Source organism: Lonchura striata, chromosome 17 (assembly GCF_046129695.1).
Source record: "Lonchura striata isolate bLonStr1 chromosome 17, bLonStr1.mat, whole genome shotgun sequence".
NCBI classification, from domain to species: Eukaryota; Metazoa; Chordata; class Aves; order Passeriformes; family Estrildidae; genus Lonchura; species Lonchura striata.
Genome location: NC_134619.1, coordinates 13,421,604 through 13,437,312, shown reverse-complemented (window position 1 = coordinate 13,437,312; position 15,709 = coordinate 13,421,604). Strand labels below are relative to the sequence as shown.

Here is a 15,709-nt window from a genome sequence, read left to right as displayed (position 1 = left end):
CCCAGCACTGCCAGAGAAAGCTTTAACACTCACAGGAGCTCCTGCTCACGGCGTGCTCTCTCCATCCTCTCCTGCTGCTCTGCCTTTTCTGCCTGAGCTGACTCTTCCTTCATCTGCAGCTCAGCGTTACTCTGACGCAGACATAAGGCTTCTCGCTCCCTTAATCCAAGCTGTTCCTGTAGCTCTTCCCTAGTTTTCTCAAGGTTTGTACAGTCACTGCAGAGACAAGGCTCAGTCAGAAGTATCAAGAGGCCTGAAGAGTCAGCAATGCCATTTTCAGCACTCCAGGATGGAGCCGGGGGCAGTGGGCTAAGGAAGACCTTGTTCTTTCCCTCCCAAGAAAATCCTCCAGAGGCAATGGGAAAGGCAGGATTTTGCCTTCCCTCAGTGAGAAGCAGTGGCTGGGCAGAGGTGCACAAAGAACAGAACTCGGGGAAGCAGCACGGCAAGAAAAAGGAGTCTTCTATTCCAACATGGCTCTGCAGCTCCCAGACAGCCTTGGGAGTCACAGTAGAGCATGACAGGACAATGCTCGAGAGCCACACTGAGGCCTACACATGGTACGCAGGTGACTTCTTCACCCAGGGCACCTCTGAACTCCCAGGCCTGCAAGCAGATTGTTTCTGGAATGCAGGAGGAAGAGGCAGAAACACTCACCTTCTGAGCGTTTCTACTAAAGACTGAAGGTGCTGTTGGTGGCTGCTGGACTTCTTGCATTTGTCCTCCAGTTGCTCAAGCCTTTGCTGCACCTCCCTGCACTTCTCTTCCTGATGTCTCTGCTGCTGCAGCAGGAATTTGTTTGAGTCCTGCCTAGCAGAAAGCTCTTCTCTCAGGGCCTGAAGGAACACATAGGGAAGGAGCAAAAATGAGCAATAAAGAGCAGGGAAGGTGTCTCCAGAAAGCTGGAAGAAACTGCTAGCAGAGACAGTTCCTCTGAATGCAAAAGTTGTGCTGACAGGGTGGGCATCAAGGAAAGAAAAGCAGTAGAACACAGCAAAGCAGTGCAGGAGAACAAGCAACAAGGTGCAAAAAAGTGCCTCAAGTGGCTGAACAAATGGAAAGATGTTGAGCTGAGCAAGACCTCAGCACTGAGCCTGTAGCTATCATGGAAGACACAAAGTTCTCACCCGTGTTGCCCCTCGCATCCTTGCCAGTGCTTCCAGAACCAATCCAAAGGCATGCCCTGTATCAACAGATCTCGGAGCTGAGAAGATGTCTCCAGAGCCTGCATGCTGGGAATTGCCAGTGCATATAATGCTGACCATGCTGTCACTGTTGTCTAACACCATCTGAAAGCCCATATCCAGCTGTTAGTCTTTGCTCATTTACTTGGTTTTCTTTGTCTTGTTCTCGTTTTCCTCACACTTTACCCTGGAGTCATTAAAAACTCAATTTTCTTGTTTCTTCATTCCACAAAGGTTTGTGCCTGTGGCTACAAGTACTCCAGGGATTTCTGAATACAGCTACTCTTCACAAGCATGAAATGGCTGAAAGCCACCTTAACACTCACTTTCTTGCAGCTGTGTAGAAGAGCTGAAAACTAAACCCATCTCTATTAAGAGAACTTTAGGGCTAAGGTAAGGTTACCCCTGAAAGTTGTGATTCTGGGGAGATTATAATGGTCGGTGTTCTGAGGAAATGGTCAGTGTTCTGAGGGAAGGAGCAGAGCTGGCAAGTGCATCAACTGAGTCAGTGACCTTTCACAAAGATCTGAAGAACAGACTCATTGTTCAAAGAGGGTGAGGGAATTGCCCAGGAAACACGGGAACACAAATGTCAAGTAGCACACTCTGAAAACACAGTCCAAGAGAGACCTTAATGGGGTGGTGAAGGCAAAGTTACTGAAACTTCTGCTGACTCCCTGAATTGTCACAGGACAGCAACTCACAAGCTAGAACAGGTTCTGTGTCAGAAAAGTAGTCTAAAAATTAAACATGCAATGGCAGTTAACACAGTACACAATATGTATCTCTAGTCCCTAAGCCAGTCTGTTGCCTTCCTCAAATACTTCAAAATCAAATATACAGGGATGTGGTCCCTGTATCAGGTCTGTACTCACCTCAGTGATATTTTTAATGAGCTTTTGAAGGAAAAGATTCTCTTCCTTGGCACTGTTAGTCAAAGAAGCTGCAAATTCTTTCTCTATCCAACTTGATTCCTGAGAACAGAATAAAGAAAGGGTGGGCATGGAACAGCTTCTCCCATCTGCAGCATTCCTATCCTCAGTAGCAGTCACACTGCTAAGTCTCAGCTCTAGTGATTCCAGTATATTCCTGTCCATATCTATTCCATTTCTTCTCTACTAAAACTATAAGGAAGACCAAAAGCTAGTTTTTACAGTCTGCTACTAAATGGTCAGTTCCAAGGAACTATGAACCCCAGAGACCTAAAGTCACAGGCAGAAGAACATTTTCCCTCAGAGAAAGACACCTGAACTGTCTGGAGTTCCTCTGGCACTGCCTGCATCTGGACTGACTCCACACCTGCCAAACACACAAGGAATATTTTGCCAAGGTGCCTGATGTTCCCATACACTGAGCATCTTTACTACTGTTTCTCCTGAGGAAGCCACACCTCTGTGTTCAGGCTGGGGAGTAAACTCTGGGCTATCTCCCAGGTAAAAGTAAAACATACTAGAATCTCCACTGTGTCGTTAAGTGTTTTCATGGTCTTCTCCTTCTCCTCGTTCTGCTTCTGAGACTGTACAAGCAAGGCTGAGAGCTCCATCACCCTGAGAAGAGAAGGTCTACATGCCATTCCAAAAGCTTTGCACACCAGCACCTGTTAAAGAGCCAAGCACCTCCCCAAAGCATAGCATAGCAAAGTTCAACCCAGGAAACACAGCAAAGGCAGCATTCATCTCTACAGGTTAATAGGCTTGATGATGCAAAATGGCACTTCTTGGCCCAAAGGCCTCTGCACCCAGTCTTGCAAGGAATTGTCAGCACAGAGGTGCTGCAGTGCTTATGGTGGCCCTGGGCAAATTCCTCCCAACTCCTTCAGCACAGCCCTGAGAAGTAAAAGGGCGGTACAAGAAACACAACTTTCTTTATGCTGAATTCAGTTTTTCACCAAGAATCAGTTAACAGCAAAAGCATTCTCAGGGGCTATCTCTTTTTCAGTCTTGTCTTACTTGGAAGAATTCCTGTCAGGCAGATACTTTTTTCCATCCTTTCCGTTGAAGGCAAGAGTTTGACTGGAGACAGCTAAATGTGAGCACAGCCCATCTGTAAACCCAAGAAGCTGCCACAAAAGATAATGCTGGAAATAGCAAAGTTAAAACACCTTTACCTGTCCTGAAGCTCTTTCTTCTCCATGTCACACCTGACTGGAAAGGCTATCACTTCCTGCTCTGCCTGATCCTTCAGGAGAGGTTTACCCAGAGGTATGGACTCCCTGAGCTGCACACAGGAGTTCAGGCGAGAGCAGTTCACAAGAATAGATCCAGAAAGCCTCATTTGTTCTGCCTTCAGCTCTGACAAGTCTCTGAAGAGGAACCAAGAAAGAGCCAATCTTCACTCCACTATCTTTATCAGCTGATTCACTTCTGAAGCATGCAATCATGCATCAGGAAGAGCTGGCAGGCAAGGTGACAATTTTGTTGGGAACAAGTCATTCATCTGACACTTGGGGACCAGGACACATCTTGACAGCTGAAAAATGATTTTACCGGGTAGCCAAGTGTGGGGTCTGTTTTCTTCTCAGATATAAGAAGTAAGATATGGCACAGGCCAGAAGGCCTCAAGCACCTCTAATTAACTCTTATTAACATACTGTAATTATCATTAATAGAAATTGGGAATTTTACCAACATCCCCAGCTTTTATACACTCTGCTCTTGAGTGCTCTGTGATCCCCACTTGGACTGCTAAGAAGCTCAAGACTATACCTATATAATGAAACATTTTAGAAAAGTGGTGTAAGAATCAGCCTGAAATGCTGTAACATAAAAGCACAAACAACACAAGAACTAAATAGCAGGTCAGGCAGACTCTACACAATAGGGAAGACTTATAATCAAATAAGACAAATGGCTTACAGTAACCCAGAGTTTGAAAGTGCATGTTGACACCAGAAAGTACTATTACAGCTACACTATTTTTCTTGCGAGAAAAAAAAACTCAGAGAGCCCAAGAATAAGAAACAATCATAAAAAGAGGTATCAAACTAAGCAACATAAATTGGATGAATGCAGTAACAGGGCAGAGAAGCTATTCTTTCTCTCAGCAATGCTGGAAAAGGAGTAAGTAGATATAAACTGACCAGAATAAATGAAAAGGGAAAAAATATGCATTAATCATCTTTCTCTTAGAAGCAGTGGGAAAAGAAACCTGGTAAGATTTTTTAAAGGCAGGTTTTTATAATTTCATAAAAGGGACCACTCTATATGCTGCATGTACTGCTTCAATGAGTCTCTTACCAGGTGTCCATGCATTTCTGTGCCTGTGTTCACAGGCCCACACGTCACCACAGTCATCACCTGCTCAGAGACTCTGCTGTCCTCATGGCCCAAGCCCTTCAGCTTTATCTGAAGATCAGCAGCCAACAACTCTTCTAAGTTCAGCCCAAAGCCATGCTGAATGGCTTTGTTTCTGACTACCAAAGGAGAAATCCTATCTCTGCTGTAACTAACACAACATTGAGGTTCAAAAAGCAGGACTGAAAAGCAAGCAAGCCACACTTTTGCTGCAGGAGATCTCGCCTGAACTTCCACTCACCGGTCTGTGGCAGTCTTCATTTCCAGGAAATGGCGGCGGAAGGTCACCACCTGCCGCCACAGGCTGAGCAGACGGTTATGTTCCCCTCTGAAGTAGTTGTCATAAAGCTAAACATGCAAAGACAAAAAGAAATGCCAATTCAGCCCTTACTGTCACTGTAACCTCTCTCAGACAGGAGAGAGTAAATCACCATCACCAGGGGTCCTTTAATAACTACTGTACCAGGGGCATCAAGGACTGAAGAGGCACCACAGAGGCCCACAGAAGGGAACCACCTGCCCAGAAGAGAACACCCTCACTTCTGTAGGAGTGGGTAGCAGCAAGCAAGCTGATCATGATTCATCACCACAAAGCCCCAGCAGAGGAACACCAACACAAGCTCCTTCAAGCCCAGTGCCAGGTTGGCTTACAACAGGCAGACAGTACAAGAGGTCTATCTTGTTCCTGTGTCAGCCTCTTTGAATCTGAAGACACACGGAACTCTCTGGTCTCAATTGCTCAAAACAAGGATTAAGGAACTATTAAAGAAACAAGTGTTCCTGTGACCGCCCAACAGTGCCCAGGTCTATCTTCTCGACCAAGCAGTGCAGTCACAGAAGGTGGGCATCTGCTCCCAGCACCCTCTGCTGACACTCCTCCCTCCCACACCCCTGTCCAGCACCAGTACATCCTCAGCAGAGCCAAAGCCTCCACACAGCAAGTTTTCCATGCCAGGAACAAAATGCATTCCCATTCCCCTCTGGCACTCCTGTAGCCCAATCTCACCTCACGTTCACTGCGCCATTCACTCTCCTTCACCTCCAGCTCTTCCCGGGCCCTCATCCAATCCACTGTCAGTTTTCCAACATCTTCTTTGAGGGCAGAATTAACCTCACTGGCTTTATCAAGGTGCTCCCGCAGGAGAGTGTTTACTTCTGCCAGATTCTCACACCTAGAAAAAAGAGAGAAACAGGAGGTTGCTGAACAACAGCTCTCCAGCATCCCTGTGTTTTTCCAGCTCCCTTAACACTGACTGTTGCCTGAGAGGCAGTACAAGCACTTTACAGGGTTAACTAAGATCTCTCTGTGCTGAAAACCTCATCTAACTAAAGCTTTGAGCCCTCAATTTCCATCCATGATTTTGGCTTCCCCTTCAACCCTGACAATGCCCACATGTAACAATTTGCCCCCTCTTCATGCTGATGGTCACTGGATGTATCACTTTTCTATAGCACTGTCCACAGTTGTTCACCTACTAGAACCAGAGAATAATTTCAGCTGGAAAAGGACCTTTCACTCAGAAAGGACCTTTCACTTCCCCACTCAAAGCAGAGCCATTAAGCACACAGCACTGTTACTGCACCACAGAAAACAGATTGTGGACCTTTCTCCTGCACCTTGCCCAACCGCTTCCCTTGGGGAGACCGGGTAACACCAACAGATTTTCCCTCACTTCCATGAGCATCCAGGATACCAAATATGAAGAAATGCTTATTTCTTGTACCTTTGCTGCTCCTCTTCCACCTGAAGCAGTGCTTTCTCCAGGCTGTGGTCTGCTGTGGCTTCCCACCTGCCTGGAAGGGATCCCTTTAAGAAGAAAGGAAATGTTTTGTCAAATGATAGTGTGTGCTTCACCACTGTCAGCATCCACCACTTTCCCATTCATTTGTTGGGTATCTCAGGAGCTCATGGCTTCTTCCAGGTGTAACAGTGTTGTGACTACAGGGAGGAAGGGAAGGGTATTAGTGTGAGCAACTCTCCTCACTCTCCCACTGCTATGTGTCCTCACTTCATGACTTCAAGTGCTGATTTGGACTTGAAGCCTGGGAATGCTCTCCTATTCTTCCACCCTGTGGCTTCCAGATCTATTTTAGCTATGAAGCAGAAAGAAATGCATAGAGCCAGTTCTGTATGTTAACCACCAGCCTTCCTGACTTCCAAAATGGTGTTTTAACTGGTTCTTTCTCCAGGACAGCTATATCATGTAACATGCAGCACAGTCCTCTCCCGAGACCCAGGACAAATGTAACTCCAATGAAGCACTCTTTCACAAAATTAAAATCCTCAACTGGGTTTTCTGGACTGTCATTTCTGGGACTACTGACTGCTCTAAGAATGGCAACTGGACAAAACACTGATGGGAAAACTCACAGTGTTTCTCTAAACCCTCAGACAGTAAAAACCTGCTTTCTTGTAATTGGATTGTGGAGCGTTTTTATTGGTCTGCATTTGGGAACTTTATATACACCCTTTTTAGTTAACAACCTGCAGCACACTCACCCCTCCAGCTTTCACTTGCTGCTCCAACTCTCGACACCAGGTCTGGTACTGCAGTACCTAAATGGATACAGAGATTACAGATGAGAGAAGCAGCTTGTAATAGACTCTGCTCACCTCACGTTAACTTTTCTCTGACTCTGTCGAGCCCAAGCACAGTGATTCTGATACACTCAGCAAGAAGTCACTGCAATATCGGGAAGCGTCACTTTAATATGACAGAGATTGGGGCAGGGTTTCTTTCACCGTAGCACTGTCTGCTCACCTGAGACAGCGGCAGCAAGCAGAACGATGGGACAGGTGCGGGCAGCTCTCTACCTGACCTACGGCCCCCACGTACCCCGAGCCAAGTGTTCAAGGGGGCTGTTCAAGGGGGTCCTTGAAGCGAACAAAACGAGTTTTCAAACTTGCTCTGCAAACAAACCGGCCCGACTCCTGCCCGGGACAAACCCCGCTAACAGGGCCGAGCAGCAGCGAAGCTGCAGGCACCGAGATCGAGATCGGGAGGGGCTCGGCAGCGAGACCGCGGCGGGACGGGCGCTCCCGGGGCCGCCCCGAGCCCCGAGCCCCGAGCCCCGAGCCCGCGCTCGGCACCGCCCGCCCGGGAGGCCCCGCGGGCTCCCGCCGAGTGCCCCCGGGCAGCGCGGGCGGCCCTGCACCGCCTCCCCGCCGCCGGGCACCGCCCGCTCCTCACCTCGTTCTGCAGCTGCCGCACCAGCCCCGCCTGGCGCTGCTGCGCCTCCTCCGCGCTCCGCAGCCGCCGCCGCAGCGCGCCCGGGCCGAGCTCCCCGCCGCCGGCGCTGCCCGCCATGGCCGGCCCGGCCCCAGCGTCCCGCCCCGCCGGCCGCCCGCCGGAGCGCAGGCTCCGTGAGGGCGGGGCGGTGCTGCCGCCCTGGGGGCTCCGCTCTGCCGCCGCGGGGAATGTAATCAGGAAAAACAGTGATCGTGCACCCTCCGCAATGTCATCGGGAATTGTCCTGAGACTTGGTTAAGCCCATTGCTAAAAATATGTTTCATTTTGTATTTGGCTGCTGAATAACGCTGGCTTGTTTTCACTCCCTGTTGTTTCCTGTGACAGCGAATGCTTCAGCGCTGACATTCTGGGTTTTTTTAAAGAGGTGGAATAAATGAATTGCCATCAAAATTTTCTTTGTCAGCAAAGTAGTTTGGGATCTCAGGATCTCTCTCTCAAATCTTGAATCATATAAATATGCTTCTATTACAAAGATGAACAATACCTATCAAAGGCAACTCAGGGAAATTAACATTGTATACCAAATGGAGGGACTCTGTTACTGAATAGGCTTGAAGAAACTTGAAACAAACCCTGAATTTCTCTAAATGATAACAGGCAGAGATACCAAAAATTAGGGGGAAAAAATTCCCCCTTAATTCAGAGTTGGGGAAATTAGGTACATCTGTAGGAATCAAAAAACAAAAATAACACTCCCACTCAGGATATTTCATGTTTCTATGATTCTGTGCTTTGTAATTCACTACTGCTTGCAGATGTAGCCAAGTTTCTTGATTACCAATGACACAATTATTTCTTTGGACTTGCAATTTTTTATTTAACATCACAACATGTTAGCACAGTGTTTTAAATTTTGCTACCTTCACGTGGAAGTGGAAACATCATTACATTTGTTTTGCCCTGGCCCAAGACCAGCAAGTTTTAATTATTGCATCTGTAGGTTTTGTGTCATTCTTTCCTTTTGAAAAGCACAGCGCTGTTAATTTCCTTCATAAATTGTAAGTTCACACTTCTAGAAAACAGTTGCCCAAGAGCTATGGTGCAAAGGTCTAAATCCTCACAGAAACAGAATGATAATTAGATTCAATCAGCAAAACAACATGACAGCAAATAGCTTAATATATGGCACTAGCTCAGTTTTTTAAGTCCTTTCTGGAAATTAGTCCACCTGGGAAAGGACAGTGAATTTCCTGATAGATCACTATAAAAACTTCCATGTGCAGCTTCAACTGCAAGTAAGCGGCACAGAGCAAATTGTAACTCTTGGCATCACATATCCAATGAAGCTGCTCATCTGCAGGGATTGACAGTGTTTTCAACACTATGAAATCTTCCTCTGGCTCCCCAGAGTCATCCCTTCCTCTAGACTATGCAGGACATCCTACATCAGAAGGGCTGAGATTGTCTGAGAAAGCATCACAGCTCATGTAGGCATAATCTCAGGATATGGAGAGCAGGAGGCAAGGCACTTCCAGGGAGCAGGGACACGGGTGGCCCTCCCTTTTCAAATCCATACTCACACCGTGCGAGGGAGGAGCTGCTGTCACAGAACAGCTCAGAAGGACAGGTGGGCTACATGAACGCGGCCACTTGAGGTTGCACAGAAATTTGGCTGTGATGAGCAGTGAGAGGCTTGGAACACCACTTCCACTGTGTCCAGAGCCTCACCAGCAGGAGGGTTTCTAGCTACATATTGAACATATCAGTGGAGTTTGAGTTTATCCAGCTGGAATGACTCCACTTTGGTGTAGGGTTCATAGGAACTCCCCTGTCTGTGGGTCTTGTTCAGGGTCAGCATTCCATTCTGGGGTCTGTGGGGCTCAGTGCACTCTACAGCATCTGTGCTCCCATGGTTCCAAGCACTGAGATTGTGGTTGCTTCAAAACAGCCTCTTTTAAAGAGAGAGATTAATTTGCACTTGCTTTTTACTTTCTTTTCCTTTGCTTGCTTGTTTTACTTGCTTTTCCTTTTTCTTTCTGTCTAGCTCTGTCCAGCCCACTAAGATTTTTTAATCTCAGGCATGTAAATATTCTTTGAACATATCAATGATCATGTTTTAATTTGATTTACTAAGACAATGCCCATGTAATCACATTGTCCAACCTCCTGCTCTTTCACCTCCCATCTCTTAAATCTGTTTGCAAATCACAGCCAAGTTTGATAGAGCAAACAAACTTTTAAATATATTAAATTCTTACAAACATTGTGAAAACTGGAAGCTGGATAGATTAAAAGTGGAAATTCAACATTTAGCTTCTTTTGTGGCTTACTGGCAAGCTGATCAATGCCCCCATGGTGCAGAACCAGACACAGCACATCACCCAGCAGAAAGGTGGGCAATATGGGAAGGATAAAGTGATGGCATGGCTGGGAGGGCCATGGGATGGTGTGGAATGACTGCTGGGGAATGGTTTCATTAGAGGTAACTCCCAGGAGAAGCTGCTTTATTTTGTAGGGAAATATCAAAAGCAAACTGACATCAGAGGAAGGGCTATTAGATCAAAATCAGGAAAATCATGATTTGAATCTACCTTATTTGTGACATCTGTAAAATCACTGAACTCTTCTATCCTTCAGTTCCTCCATCAAAATAAGTGAAGCATTCAGAGCTTCTTATGTCATGCAGGTTGTTATTTATGAAAGCAGTTCAGTGTTTCTGATACTGGTCAGGGTGGGTGGGGAATGCTACAGCACACACAGGACAAGCCAAAAGGTGGTGTACCTTTTTCATTTCATCTTAACTCAAAGAAAAGCAATTGCAGAAGGACTGGGTGTAGCATCAATGCAAGATGAGAGATGAGTCCCAGTAATCCCTACTGAGTCCAGCGCCTTCTTTCCCGAAGGCTGATCTAGAACAATAGCTCGTTTTTTGCAGGTTATGAAAGACAGATTTGGCTGAAATGTGCAGGACAGCCTTGACATGAGGAGTGCTGGTTTTGACCTGCATCCTTCTTGGGGCCCCAGGGTCAGCAGCTCTTGGACATTTTGAATCTAAAATTCAAAGGCTGGTGTTCAGCAGTCTCGGGAGGAAGGACAGGGTTCGGCCTGCCTCCAGCTCCCGAGTGGCTCTGGAGAAGAAGGAGGAGGAGGAGGAGGAGGAGGAGGAGGAGGATGGCTGCCTGCAGGGTGCACTGCTGCCTCGCTGCACCGCGCCCGCCCCGCGGGGCATCCCCTCCAGCAGGAGCTGCTTCTCCAGCTGGGCTGACACGGGTTTTTTTAAGCACAGCAATAAATAAGCCAAAATACACTGACTGTGGGCACGGCCCTGTTGAGTTTGTGTAAAATTAAATGTTACCCTCGTTAAGCGCCTGCGTTCCAGCGCAGCCCTTCAGTCACAAGGGGACGGAGTGAAGCCACTGTTACAAGCTCTCTGGAAAAAAGGCTACATGAATTATTTCTAAATTAGTTTATGTATGTGTCCAGTGGACTGTGTGACAGGTCTCAGTTGTTGATCTTGCAGTTTGTCCTGTCTAAACGTGAAGTTCATCGAGGGCTAAGGCAGAGGTCATACTGCCACTTGAAAAGGCATCCTCTGGAGTTTTGAGCCTGTGGAGCTGTTTCACATGAGGCAGAGTATGACTCATGCTAATGAAAAGGGTAAAGAAGATTTTTTTTAAGAAATATATCGCAGTAAAATTAGTTTAGACAGCATGACATCAGAGAGTAATTAAATAGGTTTGTTGGAATTCCGTTTCCAATTCCAGAGTTCAGGTTTGTAAAAGATTTCTGAGCACCTGCAGATCTCTGTGTGTGAAATATTTTCACTGGAAAGGATTCAAAACTCAAAACTTTAAAAAAACCTTTTAACACAGAGGCAGCATTACGCCATTCTTCCTTCTTGGAAAAAAAAAAAAAAAACCTTGGATTTAAACAAGACTCCTTCAAGTTTTCAGTCAGTTTTACAGAAGAAAACGAGGTGGTAAACTTTCTCTTTTCAAGAACAAGTTCTTTATAGCTGCTAACTGAAGTCAGGGGAGATCGTATCTGAGTACATGAGCATTTCCACTATGGGACTGGATACAAGTATTGAACAACGATATTTGAAATGTTTTAATCTCAAACAAAAACCATTTTTGCTAACTTTGGTTTTTAATTTCTTTCATGTTTTCTTCTGCCAAACTGGAGGAACCTTTTCTGATTTTTTCTTTAGTGGCATTCAGAGGAAGACCAGAGGATGAAAATCCTGCATTTTCTCACTTTACTGCTTTGGCATTTGACTTGGCTGTCTCTGGATCTAGTTCCTGGAGTGCTGAGTAATTCTGAAGCAGGCCAGGGTAATCCAGGATCTAAATTAGGTTTTTTGAAAGCAGAAGGAAAGGAGAGGAATCCCTCCGCACGAGCAGGTACATTGAGGACTTCAAGCCATGGATACAGTGCTGGGACCTCAAAGGCCAGGACTAAAAGCAGTGCTGCTCAGGCTGGAGCTCTGCTGGCCAAGAATGATGACTCAAAGAAGGTTCCCTCAAGAACAGCAGCTGCAGAGGGCAAGGTAGGACATCTCCCCAGCAGACCTTCTGGAGTAAGGACAGTGACTCCAAAGGTTCAAAATCTTAGCAGCAAGGTGGCTTTGAAAAAAACTGGCACAAGCAGTACTGACACTGATTCTTTCAAAACCAAAAAGACTAAAGAGCCTGTAACCCAGAGGGAAGCTAAGGAAACTTTCCGACATCCCCCAATAACGCCACATGAATACATGCTCTCTTTGTACAGGACTCTCTCAGATGCAGAAAGAAAGGGTGTTAATGGAAGTGTAAAACTGGAGGCTGGACTTGCCAATACAATAACCAGCTTTATAGACAAAGGACAAGGTAAGAAAGAAGCTTGTGTGTGAGTGAGTGTGGACAGAGAGAGATGTCTGAGTGTGCTTATAAATGTAGAAAGTATTGGAAAATAATCATATTTCAGTAAAGTCAAATAGCTCTTTTTAATGTAAATGAAATCACACAACTTTGCTGCAGATTTTGTCCTCCTGCATTATCTTGGAAAACTCATTTACAGGCAGAACTAGATGGTTGTGTGGAAGCCAAAGAAAACATTTGGGAAATATTTTAGATGCATATTGTTGAAAATCAATCAGTCTTTGCATGCTTAGGTGTTTAAAAACCTTTCACATTTTTGCCTTATTTTCTTTCTAGCTGTCTGGAAACTAGCTCATGGAAACAGCTAATGTTAGATTGTAGTGTGCCTAAAAACATATAATATGCTAAGAACAGAGCTATTCTTTGAAAAAAACCCACAAGTTTCAGTATGAAAGGGCCAGTCTGGTTTGTTCAAGGTAGAATTGTGAGGAACTACACTGCACTATCCTGTGGGGTGAGAGTATCTTTAGTAGCTTAAAACTTTCAGGTAGCACCAAGGAGCCCACAGCTCAGCACAGGCTACCAAGGGTAATAACACCCAGAACTTGCAGCTCAACATTCCTGTTCCAAACACTTCCAGAAATTTGGGCTAGTGTCTGCTTTCATAGGAGAAATAACCAGCCTCCCAATGAATGATGTTCACCTCAGCACCCTTCTTTGGGAGCCCCATCTTTCTTCCAGTGACATTTGTAAGAGTTTTGTCATGTTCTCAAGGAAGCAACACAGCTGGTGAAGGAATTGTGATGAAAGACTCGCCAGGACTGGATTTGTTAGCCATCTCTTCATTAATAGCTTGGCTGCTGGGAAGGGGGGATGCGCTGCTCACAGGTGCTGCCTTCAGGTTCCCAGCTTGCCACTGGAAGCCACTGTTAATGTCACATCACTGGAATGAATATGGTTCAGCCATATTCTTCACCACCTGAAGCAAGTGATTGTAAAGTCAGGATGAAGGGAGGATTTTTTTCTGCCCAGTTTGAAAAATTTTAAATCATGTGGGATTTAGTTCATGAGGCAATTATCCTTATGTCTAGCAGTTCCTGGGGATACTGGTTTTAAAGGACTAATTCACTATTGCATCATCTAAGGGTAAATTTACTCATGTTTGGAGCCAGCATAAGGCCTGGCCACCACTAAAGCTCTCTTTCTGTAATTTAAGTAGGTTATAAGTGGTAAATAGATCCTGTGAATGCTCAGTCCTGAAAAAGTATTAATTTTCAACTGGCTAATAACAACTTTGAAGGTAGAAAATGCCCACTGGTGAAAGAAATGGGATTTCTACAAGGCAGACTTGGAAACTCATTTCTCTGGTGAGTCCCTGATTTCTTCTGAGTCCCTGCATGGGGCTGATCCCTTAGACAAAAATTGCTCTTTCTGTTCAGTGGGTAAACTTTGAGGCTTATGAGCAAATTTGAGGAAAGCCATTAAGAACTGAATAAGTAATATTGGTCTGTGTTTGATGTACATTTAAAAATCTGTGTGCTTTTTTCAGATGAGCGAGCACCAACTATAAGAAAACAAAAATATATTTTTGACATCAGTGCATTAGAAAAAGATGGATTGCTGGGAGCAGAGCTTCGAATACTGAGAAAAAAACCTTCTGATACATGGAAGTCTCATTCTTCTGGGAAAACTTCCCAAGTAAAATTATTTAGTTGCTCTACAAACAGACAAGCCTCAACACTCTTGGACTCTCGGACTGTCAGCATCACCGATACACCCAAGTGGGAAGTGTTTGACATCTGGAAACTTTTCAGAAACTTTAAAAACTTGGTTAACTTGTGTTTTGAACTGGAAACTTTTGACAGGGGGAGAGCTGTTGATCTCAGGAGTGTGGGATTTAATAGAACAGGAAGACAGGTCAATGAAAAGGCTCTGTTCTTGGTGTTTGGGAGGACGAAAAAAAGAGACTTATTCTTCAATGAAATCAAAGCTAGGTCTGGCCAAGATGACAAAACTGTTTATGAGTACTTATTCAACCAGAGGCGGAAGAGAAGAGCTCCTCTAGCAACACGGCAAGGGAAGAGGCCCACCAAGAACCTGAAGGCGAGGTGTAGCAGAAAAGCCCTCCACGTGAATTTTAAGGATATGGGCTGGGATGACTGGATAATAGCCCCTCTGGAGTATGAGGCGTATCACTGCGAAGGGCTCTGTGAATTCCCCCTCCGATCCCACCTGGAGCCCACCAACCACGCAGTTATCCAGACATTAATGAACTCCATGGACCCTGAGTCCACCCCCCCGACTTGCTGTGTCCCAACCCGGCTGAGCCCCATCAGCATCCTTTTCATTGACTCTGCAAACAACGTGGTCTACAAGCAGTACGAGGACATGGTGGTGGAGTCCTGTGGCTGTAGGTAGCAGAACAGTTGCTTATGTGAATATGTTATGAAAGGCAATTTGACACATTGGACATAACTTCTCCTCAAACAAGGTTAACTAGGTTTCTTACCCCTAGGGTAAGTATGTTTACAAGGATGTAGCAATAAATCCAGTGTTTTTGTGTCTCTCCATGGACATCTTTCAGTAGCATTTGGATGCTGTCACTCAGCTGGATTTAAGGCCTTGTGCTGCTGGCAACACAGGACTGACTCTATGTGAAGTCCATGACAGAGAAGATGATTCCTGTACACCTTGAGATCTCCTGCTTTTAGCTGCAAGGTAGTGGATAGAGATGAGATCAGTGAGCTGTGGATATGAACTGTTTGTTCCTTGAACATTGTTCTGGAGAATGAATTTCTATCTGATTCCTATGTCCTTTGTCCATTCATAAATGTGAGAAAAGAATCCCAATGTTGAGAAGAATTGTGTTCTGATGTACCCCCATCTTGGTGTAAATATGTACTGTAATATGATTTCCTTCTGATTAGCTCTTGAAACTATGCATATATAAAAAGGGGTCATTAAACATAATATGTTGGTTTAGTTTTAAGTTTTACATAAAGATAGGTGATGCAGGAGGTATTTGCTTCCATGTATGTTTTCCTCCAAGCTACACATCTTTCTTAAGTATCCACCTTTCCATTATTATGTAGCAAAATATATTATTCTGTATAAGGTCCAAGTTGTTCTCAAGTGCTCATAGTAAAAGCATTCAATTATGGAATAAGATGTAATAAATTATT

At 45.3% G+C, this 15,709-nt stretch overlaps 2 protein-coding genes across 7 annotated transcripts in view; one reads left to right on the top strand and one right to left on the bottom strand.

Annotated features, from left to right (window-relative positions):
- Window positions 1–5,645, bottom strand: part of CEP250 (centrosomal protein 250) — a 30,458-nt gene extending 24,813 nt beyond the window's left edge. For 3 of the 6 annotated variants that reach the window (XM_077787035.1, XM_077787036.1, XM_077787037.1), the window contains exons 1-8: window positions 5,484–5,645; window positions 4,719–4,825; window positions 3,292–3,486; window positions 2,635–2,731; window positions 2,060–2,158; window positions 1,128–1,289; window positions 658–836; window positions 34–216 (exon numbers count right to left, since the gene is read on the bottom strand). In XM_077787035.1, coding sequence (XP_077643161.1) covers window positions 34–216; window positions 658–836; window positions 1,128–1,289; window positions 2,060–2,158; window positions 2,635–2,731; window positions 3,292–3,486; window positions 4,719–4,825; window positions 5,484–5,540 — 1,079 coding nt within the window. In that variant the 5' untranslated portion in view covers window positions 5,541–5,645. Of the gene's footprint in view, window positions 1–33; window positions 217–657; window positions 837–1,127; window positions 1,290–2,059; window positions 2,159–2,634; window positions 2,732–3,291; window positions 3,487–4,718; window positions 4,826–5,483 lie in introns of those variants that run through there. The other 3 variants (XM_077787038.1, XM_077787041.1, XM_077787039.1) reach the window with 3 other exon arrangements.
- Window positions 5,646–11,881: 6,236 nt separating this feature from the next.
- Window positions 11,882–14,945, top strand: GDF5 (growth differentiation factor 5). Its single transcript, XM_021546294.2, has 2 exons — window positions 11,882–12,536; window positions 14,077–14,945. The coding sequence occupies exons 1-2, from the start codon at window positions 11,903–11,905 to the stop codon at window positions 14,943–14,945; spliced, it is 1,503 nt and encodes a 500-aa protein (XP_021401969.1). The 5' UTR covers window positions 11,882–11,902.
- The last annotated feature ends 764 nt before the right edge of the window (window positions 14,946–15,709 follow it).